Source organism: Hyla sarda, chromosome 8, assembly GCF_029499605.1.
Source record: "Hyla sarda isolate aHylSar1 chromosome 8, aHylSar1.hap1, whole genome shotgun sequence".
Classification (NCBI taxonomy): domain Eukaryota; kingdom Metazoa; phylum Chordata; class Amphibia; order Anura; family Hylidae; genus Hyla; species Hyla sarda.
The window spans coordinates 10,348,504-10,363,656 of record NC_079196.1 but is presented as its reverse complement, the minus strand read 5'-3'; the positions used below and the strand labels follow the sequence as shown (position 1 = coordinate 10,363,656).

The following is a 15,153-nucleotide window of genomic DNA, read 5'->3' as shown; positions in this document are numbered from 1 at the left end:
TAGAGATCACAGCCCCTCACACTATGGTCCCCTGGTGAATCCTGAGACATCACTAGAGATCACAGCCCCTCACACTATGGTCTCCTGGTGAATCCTGAGACATCACTAGAGATCACAGCCCCTCACACTATGGTCACCTGGTGAGTCCCGAGACATCACTAGAGATCACACCCCTTCACACTATGGTCCCCTGGTGAACTCCGAGACATCACTAGAGATCACAGCCCCTCACACTATGGTCCCCTGGTGAATCCTGAGACATCACTAGAGATCACAGCCCTTCACACTATGGTCTCCTGGTGAACCCTGAGACATCACTAGAGATCACCAGCCCCTCACACTATGGTTCCCTGGTGAATCCTGAGACATCACTAGAGATCACAGCCCCTCACACTATGGTCTCCTGGTGAATCCTGAGACATCACTAGAGATCACCAACCCCTCACACTATGGTCCCCTGGTGAATCCTGAGACATCACTAGAGATCACCAACCCCTCACACTATGGTCCCTGGTGAATCCTGAGACATCACTAGAGATCACAGCCCCTCACACTATGGTCCCCTGGTGAATCCTGAGACATCACTAGAGATCACAGCCCCTCACACTATGGTCCCCTGGTGAATCCTGAGACATCACTAGAGATCACAGCCCCTCACACTATGGTCTCCTGGTGAATCCTGAGACATCACTAGAGATCACAGCCCCTCACACTATGGTCCCCTGGTGAATCCTGAGACATCACTAGGGATCACAGCCCCTCACACTATGGTCTCCTGGTGAATCCTGAGACATCACTAGAGATCACAGCCCCTCACACTATGGTCTCCTGGTGAACCCTGAGACATCACTAGAGATCACAGCCCCTCACACTATGGTCTCCTGGTGAATCCTGAGACATCACTAGAGATCACAGCCCCTCACACTATGAACCCCTGGTGAATCCTGAGACATCACTAGAGATCACCAGCCCCTCACACTATGGTCTCCTGGTGAATCCTGAGACATCACTAGAGATCACAGCCCCTCACACTATGGTCCCCTGGTGAATCCTGAGACATCACTAGAGATCACAGCCCCTCACACTATGAACCCCTGGTGAATCCTGAGACATCACTAGAGATCACCAGCCCCTCACACTATGGTCCCCTGGTGAATCCTGAGACATCACTAGAGATCACAGCCCCTCACACTATGGTCTCCTGGTGAATCCTGAGACATCACTAGAGATCACAGCCCCTCACACTATGGTCTCCTGATGAATCCCGAGACATCACTAGAGATCACAGCCCCTCACACTATGGTCACCTGGTGAATCCTGAGACATCACTAGAGATCACAGCCCCTCACACTATGGTCTCCTGGTGAATCCTGAGACATCACTAGAGATCACAGCCCCTCACACTATGGTCACCTGGTGAATCCCGAGACATCACTAGAGATCACACCCCTTCACACTATGGTCCCCTGGTGAACTCCGAGACATCACTAGAGATCACAGCCCCTCACACTATGGTCCCCTGGTGAATCCTGAGACATCACTAGAGATCACAGCCCTTCACACTATGGTCTCCTGGTGAACCCTGAGACATCACTAGAGATCACCAGCCCCTCACACTATGGTCCCCTGATGAACCCTGAGACATCACTAGAGATCACAGCCCCTCACACTATGGTTCCCTGGTGAATCCTGAGACATCACTAGAGATCACAGCCCCTCACACTATGGTCTCCTGGTGAACTCCGAGACATCACTAGAGATCACAGCCCCTCACACTATGGTCCCCTGGTGAACCCTGAGACATCACTAGAGATCACAGCCCCTCACACTATGGTCCCCTGGTGAACTCCGAGACATCACTAGAGATCACAGCCCCTCACACTATGGTTCCCTGGTGAATCCTGAGACATCACTAGAGATCACAGCCCCTCACACTATGGTCCCCTGGTGAATCCTGAGACATCACTAGAGATCACCAACCCCTCACACTATGGTCCCCTGGTGAATCCCGAGACATCACTAGAGATCACACCCCTTCACACTATGGTCCCCTGGTGAACTCCGAGACATCACTAGAGATCACAGCCCCTCACACTATGGTCCCCTGGTGAATCCTGAGACATCACTAGAGATCACAGCCCTTCACACTATGGTCTCCTGGTGAACCCTGAGACATCACTAGAGATCACCAGCCCCTCACACTATGGTCCCCTGATGAACCCTGAGACATCACTAGAGATCACAGCCCCTCACACTATGGTTCCCTGGTGAATCCTGAGACATCACTAGAGATCACAGCCCCTCACACTATGGTCTCCTGGTGAACTCCGAGACATCACTAGAGATCACAGCCCCTCACACTATGGTCCCCTGGTGAACCCTGAGACATCACTAGAGATCACAGCCCCTCACACTATGGTCCCCTGGTGAACTCCGAGACATCACTAGAGATCACAGCCCCTCACACTATGGTTCCCTGGTGAATCCTGAGACATCACTAGAGATCACAGCCCCTCACACTATGGTCCCCTGGTGAATCCTGAGACATCACTAGAGATCACCAACCCCTCACACTATGGTCCCCTGGTGAATCCTGAGACATCACTAGAGATCACAGCCCCTCACACTATGGTCCCCTGGTGAATCCTGAGACATCACTAGAGATCACAGCCCCTCACACTATGGTCCCCTGGTGAATCCCGAGACATAACTAGAGATCACAGCCCCTCACACTATGGTCCCCTGGTGAATCCCGAGACATAACTAGAGATCACAGCCCCTCACACTATAGTCCCCTGGTGAATCCTGAGACATCACTAGAGATCACAGCCCCTCACACTATGGTCCCCTGGTGAATCCTGAGACATCACTAGAGATCACAGCCCCTCACACTATGGTCCCCTGGTGAATCCTGAGACATCACTAGAGATCACAGCCCCTCACACTATGGTCCCCTGGTGAATCCTGAGACATCACTAGAGATCACAGCCCCTCACACTATGGTCCCCTGGTGAATCCTGAGACATCACTAGAGATCACAGCCCCTCACACTATGGTCTCCTGGTGAATCCTGAGACATCACTAGAGATCACAGCCCCTCACACTATGGTCCCCTGGTGAACCCTGAGACATCACTAGAGATCACAGCCCCTCACACTATGGTCCCCTGGTGAATCCTGAGACATCACTAGAGATCACCAGCCCCTCACACTATGGTCCCCTGGTGAATCCTGAGACATCACTAGAGATCACAGCCCCTCACACTATGGTCTCCTGGTGAACTCCGAGACACCACTAGAGATCACAGCCCCTCACACTATGGTCCCCTGGTGAATCTTGAGACATCACTAGAGATCACAGCCCCTCACACTATGGTCTCCTGGTGAATCCTGAGACATCACTAGAGATCACAGCCCCTCACACTATGGTCTCCTGGTGAATCCTGAGACATCACTAGAGATCACAGCCCCTCACACTATGAACCCCTGGTGAATCCTGAGACATCACTAGAGATCACAGCCCCTCACACTATGGTCCCCTGGTGAATCCTGAGACATCACTAGAGATCACAGCCCCTCACACTATGGTCCCCTAGTGAATCCTGAGACATCACTAGAGATCACCAGCCCCTCACACTATGGTCTCCTGGTGAATCCTGAGACATCACTAGAGATCACAGCCCCTCACACTATGGTCTCCTGGTGAATCCTGAGACATCACTAGAGATCACAGCCCCTCACACTATGGTCCCCTGGTGAATCCTGAGACATCACTAGAGATCACAGCCCCTCACACTATGGTCCCCTGGTGAATCCTGAGACATCACTAGAGATCACAGCCCCTCACACTATGGTCTCCTGGTGAACCCTGAGACATCACTAGAGATCACAGCCCCTCACACTATGGTCTCCTGGTGAATCCTGAGACATCACTAGAGATCACAGCCCCTCACACTATGGTCTCCTGGTGAACCCTGAGACATCACTAGAGATCACAGCCCCTCACACTATGGTCCCCTGGTGAATCCTGTGACATCACTGGAGATCACAGCCCCTCACACTATGGTCTCCTGGTGAATACTGAGACATCACTAGAGATCACAGCCCCTCACACTATGGTCTCCTGGTGCACCCGGAGATATCACTAGAGATCACAGCCCCTCACACTATGGTCTCCTGGTGAATCCTGAGACATCACTAGAGATCACAGCCCCTCACACTATGGTCTCCTGGTGAACCCTGAGACATCACTAGAGATCACAGCCCCTCACACTATGGTCTCCTGGTGAATCCTGAGACATCACTAGAGATCACCAGCCCCTCACACTATGGTCCCCTGGTGAATCCTGAGACATCACTAGAGATCACCAGCCCCTCACACTATGGTCTCCTGGTGAACCCTGAGACATCACTAGAGATCACAGCCCCTCACACTATGGTCTCCTGGTGAATCCTGAGACATCACTAGAGATCACAGCCCCTCACACTATGGTCCCCTGGTGAATCCTGAGACATCACTAGAGATCACAGCCCCTCACACTATGGTCCCCTGGTGAATCCTGAGACATCACTAGAGATCACAGCCCCTCACACTATGGTCCCCTGGTGAATCCTGAGACATCACTAGAGATCACAGCCCCTCACACTATGGTCCCCTGGTGAATCCTGAGACATCACTAGAGATCACAGCCCCTCACACTATGGTCTCCTGGTGAATCCTGAGACATCACTAGAGATCACAGCCCCTCACACTATGGTCCCCTGGTGAACCCTGAGACATCACTAGAGATCACAGCCCCTCACACTATGGTCCCCTGGTGAATCCTGAGACATCACTAGAGATCACCAGCCCCTCACACTATGGTCCCCTGGTGAATCCTGAGACATCACTAGAGATCACAGCCCCTCACACTATGGTCTCCTGGTGAATCCTGAGACATCACTAGAGATCACAGCCCCTCACACTATGGTCCCCTGGTGAATCCTGAGACATCACTAGAGATCACAGCCCCTCACACTATGGTCTCCTGGTGAATCCTGAGACATCACTAGAGATCACAGCCCCTCACACTATGGTCCCCTAGTGAATCCTGAGACATCACTAGAGATCACCAGCCCCTCACACTATGGTCTCCTGGTGAACCCTGTGACATCACTAGAGATCACAGCCCCTCACACTATGGTCCCCTGGTGAATCCTGAGACATCACTAGAGATCACAGCCCCTCACACTATGGTCTCCTGGTGAATCGTGAGACATCACTAGAGATCACAGCCCCTCACACTATGGTCCCCTGGTGAATCCTGAGACATCACTAGAGATCACAGCCCCTCACACTATGGTCTCCTGGTGAATCCTGAGACATCACTAGAGATCACAGCCCCTCACACTATGGTCTCCTGGTGAACCCTGAGACATCACTAGAGATCACAGCCCCTCACACTATGGTCCCCTGGTGAATCCTGAGACATCACTAGAGATCACAGCCCCTCACACTATGGTCTCCTGGTGAATACTGAGACATCACTAGAGATCACAGCCCCTCACACTATGGTCTCCTGGTGCACCCGGAGATATCACTAGAGATCACAGCCCCTCACACTATGGTCTCCTGGTGAATCCTGAGACATCACTAGAGATCACAGCCCCTCACACTATGGTCTCCTGGTGAACCCTGAGACATCACTAGAGATCACAGCCCCTCACACTATGGTCTCCTGGTGAATCCTGAGACATCACTAGAGATCACAGCCCCTCACACTATGGTCTCCTGGTGAATCCTGAGACATCACTAGAGATCACAGCCTCTCACACTATGGTCCCCTGGTGAATCCTGAGACATCACTAGAGATCACCAGCCCCTCACACTATGGTCCCCTGGTGCACCCGGAGATATCCACTTTTTTTATTAACAAAATAAACAGCTATACATTTTTCAAAATATAATTTATGTCATTGTTTCGTGGCTTTCAATATTACTGCTTGCTGTCATTGAATAAGAGCCTTCATTGTTCATTTATAGTGTATAAAAAACTGATTTGGTCATGCAATGGACACGCTCATTACCGTTACCAGAGGTGTGTCTTCTAAAGTGATGGAGACCGGGCAGCTGGGAATGGGACATGTAGACATGGTGAGAAAGGCTGGGAGATAGAGGCAAGATGATAGTGACAGGGTGATAGAGGGCAGGAGATGGAAACAGGGCTATGGAGGCCAGGAGATGGAGACAGGGCTATGGAGGCCAGGAGATGGAGACAGGGCTATGGAGGCCAGGAGATGGAGACAGGGCTATGGAGGCCAGGAGATGGAGACAGGGTGATAGAGGCCAGGAGACGAAGACAGGGTGATGAAGGCCAGGAGAGGGAGACAGGGTGATGAAGGCCAGGAGAGGGAGACAGGGTGATGGAGGCCAGGAGATGGAGACAGGGTGATGGAGGCTGGGTAGTGGAGACTCAATGCTAGAGGCTGGGTGATGGAGAAATAATGATGTACATACAGGTGCTCTATCACCCTCTCACCTAGTTTTCATCACATGACCAGTATACATTTGTATCCGCTGAACCTAAACCATGTTTCCATTCAGTGCCAGCAAGCAGAGATCTTGAAAACGTTGAACTGTACAACTTCATCTAACAATGTATAAACGTCATTTGCTGAATCCCGAATCCCCCTTTAATATTGTCTGGAGAGAAGAATCTACTCACTGAGGAACAATGATGATCTGCACGAAACAAACGAAGAGGAAGACGATAAACGCGCACGCCACGTACGCTCCGAACCGATCGTCCACCTGCTTGGAGTACTGCAAAAAGAAAGAAAGAGATCCGAACGTTACTTCAACTCAATCCCAAATCACAGGACCCCGCCGTACCCAGTCATGTCCGCTGTCCTGACACAAAGCCACGAATCCCCTGCACAGCTATAGGCCATGTTCACACCTTTAGGATTCTAGGAGTGAAACGCTTTATTGTCCCTTAGGGGACTATTAGGAGGAATCAGTAGATTCCTCATACAGATCTATGCAGTTCCATAGGACAGCATTGATCTGTGTGATCTGCGATCACTTGGTAGAGCCAGGTGCAGCCAGACGCTATGAAATGCAGAGCCATGGACCGGGACATAAGGAGAGGTAAGTCCACCGTCTACCTCTACAGTGGATTGTCCCACACGCGACCGTGCTGCGGGGGGGGGGGCAGGGGGTATCCACCTCACTGGACCACCAGGGATGGTTTTAATCACCCTTTAGACGCAGCTGTCAGCTTTGACAGCTGCAACCTAAAGGGTTAATAGACGGCTGTGGCGATCGCTTTATGCCGGCTATTAGTGGCATCCCCCGGCTACTGAAATGAGCTGGGGGTCACCAGTAGGGTTGCCTACTGACTGGTATTTTGGTCACCCTGTTGGTATTTTTATATAAAAAATACCAGCTATGCAATGGTCAGTATTTATCCAACCAATCCTCCAACTCCCGGAATGTTGCACCATAACCTATAGCAGTGTTTCCCAAACACAGCGCCTCCAGCTGTTGCAAAACTACAACTTCCAGCATGCCCGGACAGCCAACGGCTGTCCGGGCATGCTGGGAGTTGTAGTTTTGCAACAGCTGGAGGCACCCCTGGTTGGGAAACACTGACCTATACTATATGCTACTATAAAGTCCAACATGCTGGGAGTTGTAGTTTTGCAACAGCTGGAGGCACCCCTGGGTGGAAAACATTGACCTATACTATATACTACTATATAGTCCAACATGCTGGGAGTTGTAGTTTTTGTTTGGGGCAGCTGCTTGAGCCACAGGCTGTATCAGGGCAGGCTGGGAGTTGTAGTTAGTAACTAACTGCAGCTCCTGAATTTAATTAAAAAAAAAAGTGATCAAAAAGTCCCATCAAAACAAAAATGGTCCTGTTCAAAACTACAGATCGCGGGCGCAAAAAATGACCCTTATACAGGCCCCATATAAGGAAAAATAAAAAAGTTATAGGGGTCAGAATAGGACAAAATTTCCCCTGTGATGTCACGCATATATAATTAATTATGCAAATCAGTATGGCTGGTATTTATTTATTTATTTTTTTTTTTTTTTTGCAAGAAAGGTGGTGACCCTAGGTATGGAGCGGGGTCAGGTCAGGAGTCAGCTCTATACACCCTGAGCGGCACCACGGGTCCGTCATGGGTCGCGAAGGTATCAAAAATCTTCTCGGGGCGCCAATTGGTGCAATGATATCGTCCGGATACGTCATGTGACATAGGCAGACATTGCACACCGCCGGACGCCATGTTTACCTTCTTCTCCAGGTCGGGTTCACGGAAAGTGAGCAGAATTTTGCGGACGTGTTCTGAGCGCAGGCGGTCAATGCTCCGGGCATCGATGGCGCGTCCCAAAAACTCGTCCACTTCATCCTCAGGGTTCATGTTCTCCTGAATGTTCCTGAGAGACCAGACATGGGGAATGAAGGGTTAACAGTGTCATTTAGTAGTAGGCACCAAAGTTATGGGGGGTCCCCTGTCCGTACAGGGGGGGAGAGGGGGGGGGGGAGAGTTTTACTGACATAAGAAAAGAAAATTGCAATTTTGTATTGTGTCCAAAGCTCCTGTGCACAACTATGTGTCTCCATGGTTACAGACTACAGACGAGCCCCGTGTAGTCTGATCCTGTGTTACTCCACAAGAGAAGCCATGGTTATTAGGAAGAGGAAACGGCCCCTTTAAATGTAGACGTACTATACAGGGGCCCATCACCAGCCATGGCTAGGGCCCCTATACCCTCCTTGTGCATCGGCCCCAAGAAAGTACTAAAGAGACGTAATTCTAGATCAGAGTTTTTCAACCAGGGTGCCTCCAGCTGTTGCAAAACTACAACTCCCAGCATGCTCGGACAGCCGTTGGCTGTCCGGGCATGCTGGGAGTTGTAGTTTTGCAACAGCTGGAGGCACCCCTGGTTGGAAACACTGACCTATACTATACACTACTATATGGTCCAACATGCTGGGAGTTGTAGTTTTTCAACAGCTGGTGGCACCCCTGGTTGGAAAACACTGACCTATACTTTATACTACTATATAGTCCAACATGCTGGGAGTTGTAGTTTTGCAACAGCTGGAGGCACCCTTGGTTGGTAAACACTGACCTATACTATATACTACTATATAGTCCAACATGCTGGGAGTAGTAGTTTTTCAACAGCTGGAGGCACCCCTGGTTGGTAAACACCGACCTATACTATATACTATGTACTGGGAGTTTAAGTTTTGCAACAGCTGGAGGCACCCCTGGTTGGAAAACACTGACCTATACTATATACTACTATATAGTCCAACATGCTGGGAGTTGTAGTTTTCGTTGGGGGGCAGCTGCTTGAGCCACAGGCTGTATCAGGGCATGCTGGGAGTTGTAGTTTTGCAACAGCTGGAGGCACCCTGGTTGGGAAACACTGTTCTAAATCCTACTCTACAGGTCACTGGATTCCCATCCCCACAGTGTATATCGTAGTCTTGGCCCCGTGTCCTATCATGGACTCTCACACGTCAGGATCCTGGGGCCCATCCACTGCTCTGGCCCAGGAAGGGGTTAATATGTGCGCTACCCATGTGTCTTATATTTCCTGTTCCCGGAGGACAGAGAAGGTCATTTCATCAGAGATGGGACGAGCTGGAGACGTTTTACCCGTGAGAAAAGCTGAATGTGCGGGGCCCGAGAAAAAGACATTTATCCCTGTTTGTTTTACCAGAGAGGAGGGAGTGAGGAATCACAGCAACTACTGCACCAGTGAGAACTACAAGTCCCAGCATGAACCAGTGCACTGAGGAATCACAGCGACTACTACACCAGTGAGAACTACAAGTCCCAGCATGAACCAGTGCACTGAGGAATCACAGCAACTACTACACCAGTGAGAACTACAAGTCCCAGCATGAACCAGTGCACTGAGGAATCACAGCGACTACTACACCAGTGAGAACTACAAGTCTCAGCATGAACCAGTGCACTGAGGAATCACAGCAACTACTACACCAGTGAGAACTACAAGTCCCAGCATGAACCAGTGCACTGAGGAATAACAGCAACTACTACACCAGTGAGAACTACAAGTCCCAGCATGAACCAGTGCACGAGGAATCACAGCAACTACTGCACCAGTGAGAACTACAAGTCCCAGCATGAACCAGTGCACTGAGGAATCACAGCAACTACTACACCAGTGAGAACTACAAGTCCCAGCATGAACCAGTGCACTGAGGAATCACAGCAACTACTACACCAGTGAGAACTACAAGTCCCAGCATGAACCAGTGCACTGAGGAATCACAGCGACTACTACACCAGTGAGAACTACAAGTCTCAGCATGAACCAGAGCACTGAGGAATCACAGCAACTACTACACCAGTGAGAACTACAAGTCCCAGCATGAACCAGTGCACTGAGGAATCACAGCAACTACTACACCAGTGAGAACTACAAGTCCCAGCATGAACCAGTGCACTGAGGAATCACAGCAACTACTACACCAGTGAGAACTACAAGTCCCAGCATGAACCAGTGCACTGAGGAATCAAAGCAACTACTACACCAGTGAGAACTACAAGTCCCAGCATGAACCAGTGCACTGAGGAATCACAGCAACTACTACACCAGTGAGAACTACAAGTCCCAGCATGAACCAGTGCACTGAGGAATCACAGCAACTACTACACCAGTGAGAACTACAAGTCCCAGCATGAACCAGTGCACTGAGGAATCACAGCGACTACTACACCAGTGAGAACTACAAGTCCCAGCATGAACCAGTGCACTGAGGAATCACAGCAACTACTACACCAGTGAGAACTACAAGCCCCAGCATGAACCAGTGCACGAGGAATCACAGCAACTACTACACCAGTGAGAACTACAAGTCCCAGCATGAACCAGTGCACTGAGGAATCACAGCGACTACTACACCAGTGAGAACTACAAGTCTCAGCATGAACCAGTGCACTGAGGAATAACAGCAACTACTACACCAGTGAGAACTACAAGTCCCAGCGTGAACCAGTGCACTGAGGAATAACAGCAACTACTACACCAGTGAGAACTACAAGTCCCAGCGTGAACCAGTGCACTGAGGAATAACAGCAACTACTACACCAGTGAGAACTACAAGTCCCAGCATGAACCAGTGCACTGAGGAATAACAGCAACTACTACACCAGTGAGAACTACAAGTCCCAGCATGAACCAGTGCACTGAGGAATCACAGCAACTACTACACCAGTGAGAACTACAAGTCCCAGCGTGAACCAGTGCACTGAGGAATCACAGCAACTACTACACCAGTGAGAACTACAAGTCCCAGCGTGAACCAGTGCACTGAGGAATAACAGCAACTACTACACCAGTGAGAACTACAAGTCCCAGCATGAACCAATGCACTGAGGAATCACAGCAACTACTACACCAGTGAGAACTACAAGTCCCAGCATGAACCAGTGCACAAGGAATCACAGCAACTACTGCACCAGTGAGAACTACAAGTCCCAGCATGAACCAGTGTACTGAGGAATCACAGCAACTACTACACCAGTGAGAACTACAAGTCCCAGCATGAACCAGTGCACTGAGGAATCACAGCGACTACTACACCAGTGAGAACTACAAGTCTCAGCATGAACCAGAGCACTGAGGAATCACAGCAACTACTACACCAGTGAGAACTACAAGTCCCAGCATGAACCAGTGCACGAGGAATCACAGCAACTACTGCACCAGTGAGAACTACAAGTCCCAGCATGAACCAGTGTACTGAGGAATCACAGCAACTACTACACCAGTGAGAACTACAAGTCCCAGCATGAACCAGTGCACTGAGGAATCACAGCAACTACTACACCAGTGAGAACTACAAGTCCCAGCATGAACCAGTGCACTGAGGAATCACAGCGACTACTACACCAGTGAGAACTACAAGTCCCAGCATGAACCAGTGCACTGAGGAATCACAGCGACTACTACACCAGTGAGAACTACAAGTCCCAGCATGAACCAGTGCACTGAGGAATCAAAGCAACTACTACACCAGTGAGAACTACAAGTCCCAGCATGAACCAGTGCACGAGGAATCACAGCAACTACTGCACCAGTGAGAACTACAAGTCCCAGCATGAACCAGTGCACTGAGGAATCACAGCAACTACTACACCAGTGAGAACTACAAGTCCCAGCATGAACCAGTGCACGAGGAATCACAGCAACTACTACACCAGTGAGAACTACAAGTCCCAGCATGAACCAGTGCACTGAGGAATCACAGCGACTACTACACCAGTGAGAACTACAAGTCCCAGCATGAACCAGTGCACTGAGGAATCACAGCAACTACTACACCAGTGAGAACTACAAGTCCCAGCATGAACCAGTGCACTGAGTTACTTTATGTCCAGAGGTTGTAGCACAAATCTCTCTCCTGGGCTGATAAACTGTTACAATGTATCAGCGCAGGTAAAATGTATCAGTCCAGGCTGTTTAGCTCCCAGGGGATGTCCATTCACTGACAGCAAGCAGAGATCATGCCAGAACTTTTCAATGCGCAGTGATTTCGCCCCTTTGAAGTCACCTGACGTTCGGGGAACCCTCTAATCGGAGCCATTGGCGATACTGAGAGAAATTGGGTTAAAACGCTTCAGTAATTGTAAAAGCCTCATAAGAGGCCGGAGGTGATAATCCGGGGCCGGCTGCCAGACACCGGGATTTACAGATTACAGAGAAATGGACACCAGACGCCGCAGCCCCTCCCCCGCACACGGGCAGGTTGTGGCGCCAAATCTTTCCTGTTCTGGACACTTACTTGTCTTTTGGATCTTCAAATCCCTGAAAAACAGAGAAAAATCTTCAATCAGAACCAAAGAAGCAACAATAAGAAATAAGAACATGGAGCAACAATGTCACAAATACACAAAAACACCGATCAAACAGAAGTCATGTGCCTACTGACAGCACAGTGTGTATGTGACTATGAGGGGGCACAGTGTAAATGTGACTATGAGGGGGCACAGTGTGAATGTGACTATGAGGGGGCACAGTGTGAATGTGACTATGAGGGGGCACAGCGTGAATGTGACTATAGGGGCACAGTGTGAATGTGACTATGAGGGGACACAGTGTGAATGTGACTATGAGGGGGCACAGCGTGAATGTGACTATAGGGGCACAGTGTGAATGTGACTATGAGGGGACACAGCGTGAATGTGACTATGAGGGGGCACAGCGTGAATGTGACTATAGGGGCACAGTGTGAATGTGACTATGAGGGGGCACAGTGTGAATGTGACTATGAGGGGACACAGCGTGAATGTGACTATGAGGGGGCACAGGGTGAATGTGACTATGAGGGGGCACAGTGTAAATGTGACTATGAGGGGACACAGTGTGAATGTGACTATGAGGGGGCACAGTGTGAATGTGACTATGAGGGGGCACAGTGTGAATGTGACTATGAGGGGGCACAGTGTGAATGTGACTATGAGGGGGCACAGTGTGAATGTGACTATAGGGGGCACAGTGTGAATGTGACTATAGGGGGCACAGTGTGAATGTGACTATGAGGGGGCACAGTGTGAATGTGACTATGAGGGGGCACAGTGTGAATGTGACTATGAGGGGGCACAGTGTGAATGTGACTATGAGGGGGCACAGTGTGAATGTGACTATGAGGGGGCACAGTGTGAATGTGACTATGAGGGGGCACAGTGTGAATGTGACTATGAGGGGGCACAGTGTGAATGTGACTATGAGGGGACACAGTGTGAATGTGACTATGAGGGGGCACAGTGTGAATGTGACTATGAGGGGCACAGTGTGAATGTGACTATGAGGGGCACAGTGTGAATGTGACTATGAGGGGGCACAGTGTGAATGTGACTATAGGAGGAACAGTGTGAATGTGACTATGAGGGGGCACAGTGTGAATGTGACTATAGGGGGCACAGTGTGAATGTGACTATAAGGGGGCACAGTGTGAATGTGACTATGAGGGGGCACAGTGTGAATGTGACTATGAGGGGGGACAGTGTGAATGTGACTATGAGGGGGCACAGTGTGAATGTGACTATAGGGGGCACAGTGTGAATGTGACTATGAGGGGGCACAGTGTGAATGTGACTATAGGGGGCACAGTGTGAATGTGACTATGAGGGGGCACAGTGTGAATGTGACTATGAGGGGGCACAGTGTGAATGTGACTATGAGGGGGCACAGTGTGAATGTGACTATGAGGGGACACAGTGTGAATGTGGATATGAGGGGGCACAGTGTGAATGCGACTATGAGGGGACACAGTGTGAATGTGACTATGAGGGGCACAGTGTGAATGTGACTATGAGGGGCACAGTGTGAATGTGACTATGAGGGGGCACAGTGTGAATGTGACTATAGGAGGAACAGTGTGAATGTGACTATGAGGGGGCACAGTGTGAATGTGACTATAGGGGGCACAGTGTGAATGTGACTATAAGGGGGCACAGTGTGAATGTGACTATGAGGGGGCACAGTGTGAATGTGACTATGAGGGGGGACAGTGTGAATGTGACTGAGGGGGCACAGTGTGAATGTGACTATAGGGGGCACAGTGTGAATGTGACTATGAGGGGGCACAGTGTGAATGTGACTATAGGGGGCACAGTGTGAATGTGACTATGAGGGGGCACAGTGTGAATGTGACTATGAGGGGGCACAGTGTGAATGTGACTATGAGGGGGCACAGTGTGAATGTGACTATGAGGGGACACAGTGTGAATGTGGATATGAGGGGGCACAGTGTGAATGCGACTATGAGGGGACACAGTGTGAATGTGACTATGAGGGGACACAGTGTGAATGTGGATATGAGGGGGCACAGTGTGAATGCGACTATGAGGGGACACAGTGTGAATGTGACTATGAGGGGGCACAGTGTGAATGTGACTATGAGGGGGCACAGTGTGAATGTGACTATGAGGGGGCACAGTGTGAATGTGACTATGAGGGGGCACAGTGTGAATGTGACTATGAGGGGGCACAGTGTGAATGTGACTATGAGGGGGCACAGTGTGAATGTGACTATGAGGGGGCACAGTGTGAATGTGACTATGAGGGGGCACAGTGTGAATGTGACTATGAGGGGGCACAGTGTGAATGTGACTA

At 50.2% G+C, this 15,153-nt stretch overlaps 1 protein-coding gene across 1 annotated transcript in view; it reads right to left on the bottom strand.

Annotated features, from left to right (window-relative positions):
• ADCY5 (adenylate cyclase 5) overlaps positions 1 to 15,153 on the bottom strand; it is a 138,308-nt gene that overhangs the window by 28,915 nt on the left and 94,240 nt on the right. Inside the window, exons 12-14 of the mRNA XM_056536606.1 lie at positions 12,821 to 12,843; positions 8,283 to 8,427; positions 6,704 to 6,801 (exon numbers count right to left, since the gene is read on the bottom strand). Coding sequence (XP_056392581.1) covers positions 6,704 to 6,801; positions 8,283 to 8,427; positions 12,821 to 12,843 — 266 coding nt within the window. The remainder of the gene's footprint in view (positions 1 to 6,703; positions 6,802 to 8,282; positions 8,428 to 12,820; positions 12,844 to 15,153) is intronic.